At 39.1% G+C, this 13,762-nt stretch overlaps 3 protein-coding genes and 1 long non-coding RNA gene across 5 annotated transcripts; 2 read left to right on the top strand and 2 right to left on the bottom strand.

Annotated features, from left to right (window-relative positions):
• Positions 1–225: 225 nt before the first annotated feature.
• LOC111264763 (uncharacterized) lies at positions 226–5,407 on the bottom strand. 2 transcript variants are annotated; one of them, XM_022840884.2, is made up of 7 exons: positions 5,302–5,407; positions 3,434–3,537; positions 2,595–2,800; positions 2,273–2,398; positions 1,798–1,946; positions 1,219–1,325; positions 226–438 (listed from the first exon to the last, which is right to left on the bottom strand). In XM_022840884.2, the coding sequence occupies exons 3-7, from the start codon at positions 2,748–2,750 to the stop codon at positions 344–346; spliced, it is 633 nt and encodes a 210-aa protein (XP_022696619.1). In that variant the 5' UTR covers positions 2,751–2,800; positions 3,434–3,537; positions 5,302–5,407; the 3' UTR covers positions 226–343. The 2 variants fall into 2 exon arrangements, with proteins under 2 accessions (XP_022696619.1, XP_022696620.1); XM_022840885.2 differs by lacking the exon at positions 3,434–3,537.
• Positions 5,408–7,038: 1,631 nt separating this feature from the next.
• On the top strand, positions 7,039–9,738 carry LOC111264760 (uncharacterized). Its single transcript, XM_022840881.2, has 3 exons — positions 7,039–7,358; positions 7,752–7,916; positions 9,343–9,738. The coding sequence occupies exons 1-3, from the start codon at positions 7,074–7,076 to the stop codon at positions 9,523–9,525; spliced, it is 633 nt and encodes a 210-aa protein (XP_022696616.1). The 5' UTR covers positions 7,039–7,073; the 3' UTR covers positions 9,526–9,738.
• Positions 9,739–9,785: 47 nt separating this feature from the next.
• LOC111264761 (uncharacterized) lies at positions 9,786–13,229 on the bottom strand. Its single transcript, XM_022840883.2, has 6 exons — positions 13,144–13,229; positions 12,444–12,562; positions 11,997–12,122; positions 11,067–11,215; positions 10,364–10,470; positions 9,786–10,130 (listed from the first exon to the last, which is right to left on the bottom strand). The coding sequence occupies exons 1-6, from the start codon at positions 13,175–13,177 to the stop codon at positions 10,036–10,038; spliced, it is 630 nt and encodes a 209-aa protein (XP_022696618.1). The 5' UTR covers positions 13,178–13,229; the 3' UTR covers positions 9,786–10,035.
• On the top strand, positions 11,069–12,184 carry LOC147752910 (uncharacterized). The gene is made up of 2 exons (XR_015312788.1): positions 11,069–11,176; positions 12,007–12,184. It is a non-coding gene; the product is annotated as an uncharacterized LOC147752910 (long non-coding RNA).
• Positions 13,230–13,762: the final 533 nt, after the last annotated feature.

The following is a 13,762-nucleotide window of genomic DNA, read 5'->3' as shown; positions in this document are numbered from 1 at the left end:
GTTATAAAGATGTGATCAGCTTCTATTCTGCTAGTATATATCGTCTGGTCATATATATCTGGCTATACCAAAGATGGTCATATAAATACCGTTGATTTAAGCTGTTAAACTATTATTATTATATCACTAAACATAGATGTAGCCTACATTTTATTATGCAGGCAATACAGGTGTAATAAAGGGAGAAAGCTGTTCCTTACTTTTAAGTGTATAAGTTCTTTGGGATTGATGGTATAATAACATGATTAAAGTAAATTTTATTTAGATGATCACAAACTTCTCACTGTCGATTTGTAGTTAACCAGTATAAGGCACAGTACATGATCGATAACAAGATGTCAATTTATGCAATTGTAATGTCAGAGCAGCCTCGGAAGGTCTCCTGAAATCCGCATCCAAGATGCCCAGTTCCGTTCAAGCATAAACCCCATCGGTTACCTGCCAAAAGATGAAGATTTAAAATTTAATAATTGGATGTATCACGGAAAAGTGTTCCGTTGTATGACAACTTATTACATTAAACGCCTTCATACGATATTAAATATAATACAGCTTATTAAGTGTTCTTCATGTTCTCTGACTACAGTGTCGCCGGTTTAGAGCTTCGGTAGGTCCGCGTTAAGCCATGGTATATATCATGCTTTAAATACATTGGATTCGCTGTTTTTGTGACCACAGCTAAAACATGTTAATCTAGAAGGGCACTGAATTTGGAAGTCGGTAGGTGCCTATTCGGATCTACAATAAATAGTACGCGTTAGGGACTACATGTAACGATATGATCGAATGGAATCAGAAAAGCTAAATCTTCGAAGATGACTCGACTATCGTCAGAGACTCCATGTTTGAAGCCAGGCGCCATTTTTATTCTATCAACACGAGAATCTGACCATTCCCTTTATACAACAGATAAAATTTCTAATTCGACAATGTTTTATGAAATAGATGGATAATAAGTAACAATAGCTGAGCCAACGTTGTACGTTTCTGTATCTTATTTATTTACCAAGTGAGTGAAAATTGCTTTCTTGTCAAAACCATGGTGCTTAGGTTAGTTCAACTCAAATATTCAAGTATATGAAGTTCTATATTTTTTCGGCAGAAGTTGCTAGATATCATAAAACGTAAGCGTTAGAGTTTTATTGCATCTTTTCTGCCTTTTAAGATTGAAGACGAACTTCTATGATAGGTTTTTTTTTGTTTTTATTGGTTTCATACCTGTTGTCCAGTGCCACTGCAATACACACCGATCGCAGACAAGATCTTTAGGGAGTTGACCCTTAAAATTATAGATGCCTTCCTTCGACCCTTCGGGAAGAGTATATCTGCGAGTGAATAGCAATAAGATTATTAAAAAAAAAAATTAAAAAACAGATGAGTGACGGTCATATAATGAGATGTGTGAGCTTTGGCTTATGTATGTTCACTCATTTTACCTACAAGCAGTGTGCCGGTTACTGTCTGTCCGAAAATATTAACCTTGAAAGCAAACTGAAGAGGAGCTACAACTCATTCTAAAAGTGGCTTCAAATAGTGACTGATATTCTGAAATATTATCTTGGAATCAGGTTTAACATTGTTTGAATCTGTAGTGAAAAAATCGAGAAATAGGGAATACTGTAGTTTTTTTTCAACGATCTCCATACGCTGACAGGCAGTGCTACTCAATCGTACTGAGATTCGCTGAAAGAGAAACAGTTGAGAGTACGAAAATCGTAGCTGTGGCAACTCATTTGCCTTATGTCTATATTTTGCTAGAAATTTGTCAGCGCTTTGCAAGCTTTCAACTGATTTTACCTGGAGGTTTGATTACCGACGAGCATGATAGGATAATGGTCAAGGCACTCCTGCGTACTCTCTTTGCCATCTTCGACCGGACAGAGCTTGAATTCAAACCAGCCTTTGTGATGCGTGGTAACTTCGATGACGATTTCGATTTCTTCTCCCTACATAAGGGTGTCCATATTGTTTAGGTCAGAACAAAAAGTAACAATCAATTCATAATATCTTGATTATTTAACCATACAGTTAGCGAGACTTAGAGGGCACATATTTGATGAAAGTATTAGCTCTTTCCTATTTTTAGTCGATGTTACACAGTTAGCAGAACAATCAAAGATCGACAGACAGGTGAGGGCCAGCTAGGAAAACTTCAAAAAAAAAAAAGAAAAAAGCAGCAATACGACTAAAAAAGTTGTATATGGTAATTATGAAAACTGGTATCAGTTAGAAACGAAGCTTTCGTTTACATATATAATACATTTCATATTACCTGCAAATATTTTCTAACGATTGTTCCGGTACCATATTTGCCCCCATCTTCATTATCCCGTGGTGGTGAGTCGTCCCAAGGATCCCCGCAAATTCCGCATTTTCCATTATTCGCTCCATATTGACGCTGCATTATTATGAATCGAAAGCCACATATATATATGATAACGACTTTGCTGTCTTCTACAGTAAAAAGTAGTATTCATGTATGAATGATCGTAATATGTGTATGTCTAGGAATTATTTTTTTCTTTATTTTTAACCCGTATAACAAGGGTACTATATTTTTAAATGTAGTTGCGTATAGTTAGATAACATATTACATCAAAGCCTCCGCAGAACAGTTCATTATCGTTGTAGTTTTTAGGTGTGTTGAAGCCAAAACGCCAGGCTGAAGATCGGCCTGCCGGTTCCAAAATACGACCATGACCTAAGGCCTCCACAACAACCGCAGCGGCAAGTACTGCCCGAAACGCCATCCTGCTCTATACCGTGACTAGGTATATAGCCTTTTAATTAACAGAAGACTCTGAAAATATATTGCCAGACCTAATGAATAGGGTACTACACTTTAACAGGTTTAGAAGCGTACCTAAGGCATGCTGCAATCATGTCTAACCTCCATTAATGATAGAAAAAGCTTCCAATATATTAAGAACGGGAAATAAAATCATATATACGCTCCTTAAGCATAGCTGAGCGGTGTGCCAACATAAGCAGGGTAGAACAACGCCGTGCAAGTGCAACGTAGGTGACTTGAACCCTAAACGTGTAAAAAATATAATAAACACATAATATAATAATAAACACATGTAAACCGTAGTAAAATTTTGATCGAAAATTTGTAAATTGATAAGACCAGGATGACTGTAATTATTACAGCCTATATGAAGTGTCATACCTACATGTGTACATATTACCATAGCCAATGAAGCACAAAATTATGTTCAACTTTATCAAATATATCGTTGCCAGGAATAGGGATACATTAACGGAATTATATTTGTAACAGATTTCGAAACGCATGACAGACTTACGAAGCTTGGTACAACTATGCGTTAAGTTAAAGCTTGGCGATATTTAAGTATGCTAGCAAAGCAACTGTATTTCATCAACCACCTTGGGCCCGTTACCAAATGCAGTAGGACAGTGAGTAGAATACCTTTCACTCTCGATAGCTTTCTATTGACGGAAATTCTTCTACTGGCTGCTTATGGTTTGCCAGTATCAGATAGCCGATTAAACGTAGCCTGACGAATTGATCACCTTTTATTGGGTTAGGACGAGATCAAAAAAAGGACAACGTATGCTTCTTTTGTTTAAACTCGTTCGTTATAGTTCACGTTTTGCCACTTGAAGTAAATTAAATATTAGTCGAACGCTTGTGCTTATTCTGAACAACTACCTTAAACAGGTTTTAAGCTAACCTAATTACTGAGGCGTTCCCGTTATTCCTTTTCATCATTTTTACAATGCTCAGCTCGGGCATATACGATGCTCACTAAGCTATAGAGGGGATTATAACCTAGGTTTTTCCTACCTGAGCATTGTAAAAAGCCTTAGGGCTACGATTTAAACTCGGGCATACAGGGAACTCGTTCTATGCTGGGAGTCAGCCAACTGTCTGATGAAATGCCAAACACTGATACCGGGCGTAAGGCTGTAGAATTCAATCTTATTATAATAGAGAATAATTGTATTTATAAACGTTTTTTCCGCGACGAATAGAGTTACATATTTTTAAGTGTTTCGTTTTCAATATTGATCTTTCGGATCCGTTGGTGTCCTGCGCCAACTGGAGAAAAATTTTGTTACGCTAAACACTTCCTCAGAGTATCATTGTTTCTGTCTGTTTATCGTCGCTTTATACCGTAACGGCGGCCGTGCATTATTAGTATATTAAACTGCTATCTATCCCAACCCCCGTATTCAACACATTTTAAGCAGAAAGGATGAGCCTGATTCTAGTTTGAATTAGGCAAAAACGTGCTTCGAGTTTTTCACGAGACCCAGGTTTATTTGTTGTATCTATCAACACCAATATTCCCCCCGGCGCAGTGTTTGCCTCTTTGTGAAAATAACAGAAATTTTTATTGCACATGCTAGCGGTGTCATTCCTGAGACTATAATTTATTCAATACAGTTAGCAGCCTCCGCGATTACAGTTTCAATTAAGAATATAAGTTACTGAGTAATTATTTTCACAACATTCTCTCTTCGATTTGCACGTAATTTTGAATAGTAACCGTCTGTCAAGCAACATTGATACATGTAAACTTCTTCTATTGACATTTAAATACGTTGCACATAAAAAGATCCAACGGAATGAAGTTTTGGCCTGACAGCAGACCCAAAGTCTCAAAAATGCGAACACTCACATTTACCAAAAAAGAGCAAAAAACCCAAAAAGCGAAGTCACATAGGCGTTGGAACCTATGTGGACGATCCAATTGGCAACTGATCTTATCTATTCTTAAACGGCTGTTAATTTTTGTGAAGACCTAGATGTAACACAAATGGCTTTTTGAGCCATTTATGTGAATCTTAGAGCCGGTGGTCCTAAACACTATTGAAGGCTATTTTCGGATTTTTCAGAAGCTGCATCAAGAATGGCAACAACCTAGACCGCCAATTTCGCGCAAAAATTGAAGTCTGTAGTACTGGGCGGGGTTTGCCTAGCGTGAAGGGATTGGACGGTTGTTGATTTTTCTTTAAATTCAAAAACGACGCGCTGTTGCTTGCCATAAAAGAGTCGTTGTTTAGAACTGGCTTGGTCTGGTACTGGTCGTAAGCACATGCCTGTTCCGACAAACAGCCTGCCAAAGTTCATCTCCAATGCATTACCTTTAACTTTATCTAGTGCAACAAAAAAGCCTGCCAAACGGAAACCTTCAGCTTTTGCTAGAGGCTTATGCTCTACCGTTTTCGGGGCCTTCTATTAACTATTTCTCGTATTTTACATAGAGATAATGGTCAGGAGAAAATAAAAACGAACCGCTTTTGTATAAATTTATGCACAATTCTACTTACCATGTAGATAACACACATAACTAACGAACGTAGACTCATCACAAACCAAGCCTTGAGTAATCACGATCCGAGTGAACTTTTATAAATATCTCCTGTTTATATGCAACCGATATATTTTTTGACGGATTTACAGCATTGATTACTAACGGCGTACTTTGAAGCTTTAACGCATTGTGTTACCAATAGCGATTGTTTTGTAGCGGAATATGCGTATCCTGGACCTTGAAGGCTCAGCATATCGATACGCTCAGTGAGCTGCCAAATCCTAGGCAGCATATATTGAAGATGGAGTTATTTACGGTTGGAGGAACGGGCGACAAAAAACGTATCTGACTTGCTGACTGTAGACATTTGATTTGTATGTCCACCCCCACACAAACTTTTCTGTTTGGAAAACAATGCTTTCCAATAGCTTAGAAGTCTAATTAAATGTTCTACCTTGAACAGCTTTCTATTAAAACTACGCTTCTAAGGTCCTTTCAAAGGGACATATTGGTTTTGGCGGAAACTATATAGATAAAGCAATAAGCAACAGATGACCCAGGCTTGTGCATGACAGGTGAAAGAAAATACTATTTAAGATTATAGGTAGCTTAATATGCGGCGTCTCTAAAAAAACGAACGTTTATGGCTTTTGTCCAACCCTTGGCACTTTGGGATTTCTTATGTAAAAACATGGCAGTGGCATGCGGATCTAATAAATTATACAAGTAAATGTTCAATAGTTTTCACATTTCGGCAGTCTCGTAAAATCAGCGTATGTTCATTTCATAGTTTCCAAACTTGAGGTACAAGCGTTAATTATCTTTCAGATATCGTTTGTACTTATACAAATATTTTGTACTTATACAAAAAGCACACAGAAACTTCATTCAAAAGTTCAATCAAAATATTAAAAAAAAAAGTTTAATAATCAAGTAGAATCCGTTATAAAATAACCTGATGATCTCGAAATGAGTAGGGAAGCAACGGACAGCAAGGAACATCGTAAAGGGCGTAGAAAATAGTACTCAATTAGGTTTACCAAAGTATTTTTCAACGCATTCAACAAATAGATCACTAAGTGCTCACAGGTTTTCATAGTCATTGCTCGTAGAGTCTAAGAGCTTCACTTCAGACTTCATTTACGTAATAGGCCAGATGACGTTAGAGGCCTCCCGACATTTGACAACAAATACAATAATGACTTGTTAGTGCAGCTTAGATCAACTCATTTTGAAAAATCTACGTCCGTTTCTGACTGTTCATTACGAACACCTCATGAAGCTACAATTTATAGTTTGGGCTCGAGACCAGACGTATCGAGACAGACACATCTAGTTTCGTGACGGGTCCGACCGTAGTAGTGCCTGATGCGGGATGTAAATGTTGAAACAGTTCGATTTTTACAGTTACAAGCGCTTATAATACAATTACAGTTGTGTAAACTGGAAGACAGACATCTACATAACTACGAAAATTCGGCATTAATACACCGAATTGCCATGGTTCAATTTTACGTGGCCACTGCTGTCGGCCGTTACCGTCTACGATTAAAACCAGATTCTACCTCGAAATGAACAATTTATTCGCTGTTGAAATATGTCTCTCTGTTCAGCTGTCAGTCACAGAGATTTCGTCAAATACAGTTTAAGGGTGAAATAGGTAATATACAACACGGACCAGCCCGTCTAATCTTGTGCATATACATCGTCGTCTCTACCCGAACGTCGATTGACTATCGCATGAACGGGCCGAGTGTGCGGTCTCCAACAGCCAAAAACCTAAGAGCTATGACATCTGCGGAGTTGCGTTACAAAAATGAGACGATACCAACAATATTGTTAGATTTTAGATCGCAGCAGATCCTTTCCTTTCTCGCTTCTGTCGCCGGAAAGGAGTTGGGTGACAACGACATTATTATTTCCTGTTCTCAACTGTTCACGCGTTACATCCTGTTAACGATTAGAACAAACCCAACAGGTCCCTCATATTTCTTGTCTCAAGGCATCGCTTCCAGCACTGCGCTAGAGCTATTGTCACTGCGCGGTAACAACGGCCCCTGCTTAGTTCTCAAGGTGCGTAATGGAAGAATACGGCGAATATTAGCTTATATTAGGTATTAAGGCATAAATATCTAGTATGTTATTACTACTAGGCTGTAAGTAGAGTACCCTGATCGCCCCCATGAATACGGAATGGGTCATTGCGTAAAATGCTTCACCAGTGTAGCTTGTGTCGATTAATACCCTAATGAAATAGATTTTCAGAGCTGCATGTCTCGATCTTATATATGTTTGCCAGCATCAAAAATATTTCATAAATTATACTGGCACAAATTACGTAGTGCTACAACGGACGGCCGTGTGTGTGGCCACTGGTGACAACGCCGCAGCTGGAACACAGGAGAATAGGCGGAGTCTATAACTTTCTCATATCGAGTTCACAGTTTTACGCTCTCCAATCTGCAGATGCAGTATCGATTCGCCAATATGCTTCCGCTCATCTTTCTAATATCGGCGACCTTTCCGGCTGGACCAACCGGTAACTTACCCGCTGTTGAGGCATCGTTTCTCAACAGTGCGAAATATCTGAGAGAACTTTTGCTCACTCCGGAAGTTACCGAATGTCTTAAGGTACGTTAGGCGTACGGTCATAAAATTCGAATGAATTTTATTTGCATTACCGAATCATAGATAATGTTTTGCGCATATGTATTAGGCTGTTACGAGCAAATCCGGCGGACTTTGAAATTAAATACCGTTTGAAGTACGCGCCACCAGCGGACAAATTATAAGTTCCAGTCTTCTAGAAACTTGCTAGTGACAACTGATTGAGTTTACTTCAAGAATAGAATGTGTTTTAGTTTCGAAAAGCGACGCTTAATGGTCAAGTTTCTGTTCGTCGAAAACTACAGCGCTGTGGAAATTCATCGAAGATTAATTAAGACATTATGCAACGGGGCCTTATAACAAAGCACAGTACGTAAATGATCCAGACGCTTCAAGATGGAGATTGGAGTGTTGAAAACCAGCGACTAGACCTTGTGTTCTGAAGGGCAAGAACGCATTGCTGAAGTCGAGGATGTTTGTCATCAGAGTAGAACTTGAAGTCCAAGCATTAAAACTAGTACTTCACATGCAACGTAGTAGAGAATTACAACTTAAAGACTAATGATGCGGAAATTGGGTAAAAATGGGTTTCTTGTAAATTGGCCGCCGGCCTGTTGACAATGCGTGTACCGTATTCCACATGCGAGTTGTCATGTTAATTAGCAAAAGGCCTGCTTGAAGCACACGGTTGTCTCAGACTACGCATGGCTCTCGGTAAAGAGGGGCGAGGCCAGAGAATAGCGGTCTACGGAATAGTTTAGTGCATGACTTATTTGCCTGCTACTCCAAGGTAGTAACCTACCTCGTGAAGAGGGATCGAATTCGGTAGCAGTGCGGAGCAGGCTCACATGTAACGTAGTGATAGTACTTGGAATGGACATCAGGAGCGTTTGCAATTAAATGATCACCAGACATGAAACAATGAATGCAGGTCGCTACCGTGTGTTCCTTTAGAGCTTCATAGGTCGTTCGCACGAAAGCACGCGTTCTAATTACTCGATTACAACGTCAGGCCTCATCGCCATGCCTCATTACCTCTATGACTGAGCAAACGAATAGTCATGTTAGCTTCAATCAGTTTATCTAAATCCGCGTGATTACGGGGCTTTCTATACCCTAAAAATGGCGACTAGTATATCGGTTCGCTCGGAGACGCCATCGAGTGAGGAATAAGGACACAATGAAAAGTTTAGGCTGGTACATAAAGTTGCCACGACGCCGGGACACAGGTGTAAAATGTTAGAGGAGCCTTTAACAAATATTAGGTCACAACTTTAACCTAGCTAGTTCAAAAGCTATTCAGTTTCAACGTCCGCCGCTGAAATATATATATCGTATGTGTTGTTATGTGATCACGGAATCCTTTTAATGTTTAAAGCCTTAATGCGGGACACTAACATGAAGTTATTCTATAATGCAATACACGTTTGTTAACCTGCATTTGCTATAGTCGGTCCCCGAAGAGGACGTTGATGAATATTTCGAACTTCTATCGGCGGCGCAATTCCGCTGTGACAGAAGAAACGTCGCCTTCGAAGCCTGCTTGGAATTGCTGAGAAGATCGCAGCACATGTCACCGAAAATGAGGAACGTTGATCGCACCATAAATGTGCCCTGTCCTAAAATAGACTAATATATACCCTCGATAGAGACCTAAGTATGTTTTAGGGGCACAACAATGAAACATAATGTTAGTAAATGAAGTCACGTCAAAGAAGCGCTTTAAAATGTTTCGAAGAAAAGAATAAAAACTATATGTAATGTAAATAGGCTTAAATATGACAGTCGGGCGTCAGTCGTCGAATAATGGATAAAATAGATTCCGGAGATAATTACATCACAGCAACGGCAGTGTAGTCATTATGTAAGAAACTAAATTGAATAGGCAAAGTGTGCAGCTAGTAAAGAAAAAGAAAAAATATATTTCTTGCTTATTGGAAATATGTATTGTGCTCATAGAAGAGGAATAGACCGTTTTTCGTTCGTTATGCGTGCTCTTAGAACGTTTCTTATGCGAAAAATGTACTTAATGGCCTTGAGCCTTTGCTTCATGAGGAACTAAACACAATCTAAGAAAAAAAGCTGCTTTCATTAATTGTTAAACAAACATAAGCTATAGCCCTCAACACTAGATGATATCTTGCTATCTAATAGCAATATCGGAGCACCCCCTGAAAGTTTCCTGGGGTCCACAACCTAATTGACCACGGCCATCAGGACAAATGTCCCATCGGTTACCTGTAGGAATGCAGAAACAAAGGACCCTTGACAAATGACAAAATCAACTAATCAGCAAAGACAGGCTATTTTAAATGGCGTAAATGATGCGACGTTGACGTTAGATCCGTTAGCGTTCTTTCTTTTTTTCAATAAATCATATCAGACTTGTCGGTCGATTGCCGACTCGAGGCTTTAACAACAAAGATATAGCAATTATATTAAGTGTGTGAGTAATGAAGAAATTTACTGACCCGTCCACCAATGCCACTGCATGACACATCGCTCGCAGGTAACGTTAGTAGGCAGTCTTACGCGGAATTCATATAGACCATTACCTGATCCAGGAGGTAGAGTGTACCTAGAAAAAAGAAGACGATCTGATCTCAGATTTACGAGAGAGGAAAAAATCTTTCGCTTCTAAGCGAACACGGCACCGACAAAGATTAGTTCAACCACTACACAGAAACATCGATAAAAAAAAAATGTTTACGGACGTACATTGACAGTTAGAACAGTGTATTACGTTGTGTCAATTAGTTCTAGTAGTCTCCTGCCTGATCGCTTAAAGTTTCATGCTAGAATTTCCAGCTATTCTCTCCGTGTAGACAAGTCTTCAAAATCTTTTTTTTCCTTGGGTATAGCTAGAGGGATTTGCCTCTGTTAGAAGTCTAACCCAAGTGGGTTTTGCTGGATATAACTGGGTCTCTAATAGACCAATGAAACCTTGTGGCAAGCATACAAGCAGCGATAAACCTTCATAACAATGGCTTATTTTCCCACAGGCCGTTTCTTCTTCTTCTTCTTTAAATCGTTACTTTCCTAATCAATGAGTGTTTAATAATCGTTTAAGAACGCTGAGACTTGAACGAACATGGCGATGAGCCATAAAAAACATGCGAACCTAAAAAGGAAATCATTTATGAGAAATTTTATGGTTTTTCTAGTAAAACTCACCTTGTCGACTTGCTTTCTTCGATGTAAAGAAGATGCTTGTCCAGCTCCGCTTGTGTCGTACCATTATTGCTCCAAACGGGCGCAAGACGAAATTCGAAATACCCCTTATGGTGAGCTGTTATTTCAATTGTTACGCCTACCGTTTCATCCTAATTAACAGTATCCGCATTAACAAGACTGCAATATATTAGGTGATATGTACTTCTACCGGCTGAAAAAGGAATCATCTATAGATGCCAGTAGAACTAGCAAAGTATGAAACCTCTATGAAAAACTAAGCAATAACTTGAAAAATGTCACATGACAAACTACCATAGCCCTTTCCCGCGTTTCGCACATCACCGTATAATAAAATCGTTTTGGGTCAACTTATTGTTTGCTGGAATTAGAAGACTGCGCACATCGTAAACATTTACAGGTTTTTAACGATATCAAAATTGTCCAAAACATTTATAAATAGAACAATGGGCACGGTTTGACAAATTGCCACCTAGTAAAGTAAAGATGGGCTTCTCACATGATGCCACCTGAGCGCAAGATATCATGAAGTTATTCTTGATTGTATTTTGGACAGTTAAATGCTAACCATGTGCTATATATACATATAAAGCATAAAAAACTTGTTGGTATATAAAAATTGTATAAGCATTATTATGTATAAGCTATTAAAGAAACGCAGTTGCCCGAAACGGTCGAGTTTATGCCACGATCTTCAAACATAGTCATTATTATTATGTCACCTTTTTTTCTCCGTCTGGCCAGTTTCATTATGCCCGAGTCCAGCTCGAAGTCCTACAGTACTTTTTAAATGAACAGAACTATATAAGAATCTCCTCGAAGCAAAAAAATATTTTACGGTGGTCCAGAATTGATTTAATTGACCGCATCATTCAAACGTCTCTGAGATGCGTACTGATAGTCCGTAATTACCTTTGAATAGGTACGATAAACCCTTCGAGTTCCGTACAGACCGCCATCTTCATTCTCGCGAGGTGTCGGAGTGTCCCATGCGTCCCCGCATATTCCACACCTTCCTTCATTTACGTTATGCTGACGCTGCGCAGAAAATAAGAACATTACATAAATACAATAAAATCTATTATAAATTGTTGTGAAAACGCATCATCCTTCGGGGAAGGTGAGTAGAAATGGCGATTTGTTACTATGTATTTTGTTTAACGAAACGATAACTCAAAAATTAGGTTAGCGGCGTACATCTCTCTGTAACCACTGCATCGTATGTCAAATTTAGGTTTTCATTTTCGAACAAGTCATTTCCGATAGGCTGTTCAAGTGCTTTCAATACTACACAGATACGTCTTCAGATAGAGTTTGATAATTTGGTCTATCTGTGCCGACAATACGACAACTGCTCACCGTAAAGCCCCCACAATAGAGTTGGTCGTCGTCGTAGTTTATAGGCGCGCTATAGCCAGTCCGCCAAGCGGAAGATCTTCCTGGAGGCTCGAGAATACGCCCATGGCTTTTTACCAAAGCTGGCCACCATGAAGATTAGGTCCGCACCACCAAGAAGGAAACACAAATGTTGTTTAGTGATTTTGCCATCGACGCGCACAACTCTTCGTTAGTTTGACTTCCACTAACGTTTTGCTTGAAGGACGATTGCAATAGAACTTGCATTGAAGAACATTCTGCAGGCGGCAATTTGCATTGCTTGCCATTTTGGCCGCATGGACATTTGTAAAAAGCGAGCCATAGTAGTAACTGCGTTATGCTATAAACAACGATAAGTTAACCGGCTACGTTGACTACTGCTCAGCCCTAGCCGACGACTTTTATTTAGAGTTGGACTTTTCGCAAGTGTTTAAATCGTAATTTCGAGGACTCCTTGTTCGAAGCGAAAAGCTGGACCGTTTCCAAGCAGCTCTCCGAGCACTAGCTTTTTCCGCGACGTTCCATTATATCATTTGGTCGCTATCATAGAGTACGTAATGAGAGAAACATGGTTGCCTTTCAGATATATTGTCGCTAATGTGAATTTCTAGAGCAATATGGTTCGTAGATATGTTTTCTACAAGCAATAACCAAAAACGTGTCACTTTTAAAAGACGCTCACCTATTAGAACAGCGAAATAAAAAAGCGTTACCATACTGCTTTCTCGTGCAATCAACTATCATATAAACTAAATGGATATGGGGCACACCGCATTTTATATTTCCGCCGATATCAATTTGCCCGCATTACGTCCGCGCATCCTAAAACTATATCTATAAGGCTAATGCTTTTATCGATTAGCCACAGCCTATATGGGTTCTGTCATGTCGTATGGGGGCTATAATATGGGCGCTAATTTGACAAAGTCTCTAAATTGTGCTCGAAAACACTATAGGTAAATGTTCACTCGCGCAGTAGCATTCATATTTGGTTTCAAGGGATTTATTTAGGCATTTGTTAACTTGAACATTGGGATTTGGTAGAGAAGGGGTAGCATGACGTATAGCCACTGCTGGTGAGTGCAAACACGAACTACGCCATATAAGACATCTTGCCATAATGCTATTGACAGAATCAATCAGAGTCAATCAATCGTTGATTGATTCGAATTGTTATTACTAAATCAAATCAATCAATCACATTCCAGCAATAATTCATAATCCTTACAAAACCCGCGTCACTAGTAAAAATAATATGTTGCTTCATCTGTTAGCTCGCGCAATTTTTAAATCCATTCCCT

Source organism: Varroa jacobsoni, unplaced genomic scaffold, assembly GCF_002532875.2.
Source record: "Varroa jacobsoni isolate VJ856 unplaced genomic scaffold, vjacob_1.0 scaffold_896, whole genome shotgun sequence".
NCBI lineage: Eukaryota > Metazoa > Arthropoda > Arachnida > Mesostigmata > Varroidae > Varroa > Varroa jacobsoni.
This window is presented reverse-complemented; position numbering and strand designations above follow the sequence as displayed.

What these genes read in the sequence shown, in the direction of transcription:
- LOC111264763 (XM_022840884.2), bottom strand. Translation starts at nt 2,750, where the DNA reads ATGGCGTTTCGGGCAGTACTTGCCGCTGCGGTTGTTGTGGAGGCCTTA. An exon ending in GTCGGTAATCAAACCTCCAG is followed by an intron (nt 1,326 to 1,797) that starts GTAAAATCAGTT and finishes ATTCACTCGCAG; the next exon opens with ATATACTCTTCCCGAAGGGT. An exon ending in GCAGTGGCACTGGACAACAG is followed by an intron (nt 439 to 1,218) that starts GTATGAAACCAA and finishes ATCTTTTGGCAG; the next exon opens with GTAACCGATGGGGTTTATGC.
- LOC111264761 (XM_022840883.2), bottom strand. Translation starts at nt 13,177, where the DNA reads ATGGTAACGCTTTTTTATTTCGCTGTTCTAATAG. An exon ending in TTATTTCGCTGTTCTAATAG is followed by an intron (nt 12,563 to 13,143) that starts GTGAGCGTCTTT and finishes CATGGTGGCCAG; the next exon opens with CTTTGGTAAAAAGCCATGGG. An exon ending in TCTATTGTGGGGGCTTTACG is followed by an intron (nt 12,123 to 12,443) that starts GTGAGCAGTTGT and finishes TTTTCTGCGCAG; the next exon opens with CGTCAGCATAACGTAAATGA.
- LOC111264760 (XM_022840881.2), top strand. Translation starts at nt 7,074, where the DNA reads ATGACATCTGCGGAGTTGCGTTACAAAAATGAGACGATACCAACAATA. An exon ending in GCCCCTGCTTAGTTCTCAAG is followed by an intron (nt 7,359 to 7,751) that starts GTGCGTAATGGA and finishes TCCAATCTGCAG; the next exon opens with ATGCAGTATCGATTCGCCAA. An exon ending in AAGTTACCGAATGTCTTAAG is followed by an intron (nt 7,917 to 9,342) that starts GTACGTTAGGCG and finishes CATTTGCTATAG; the next exon opens with TCGGTCCCCGAAGAGGACGT.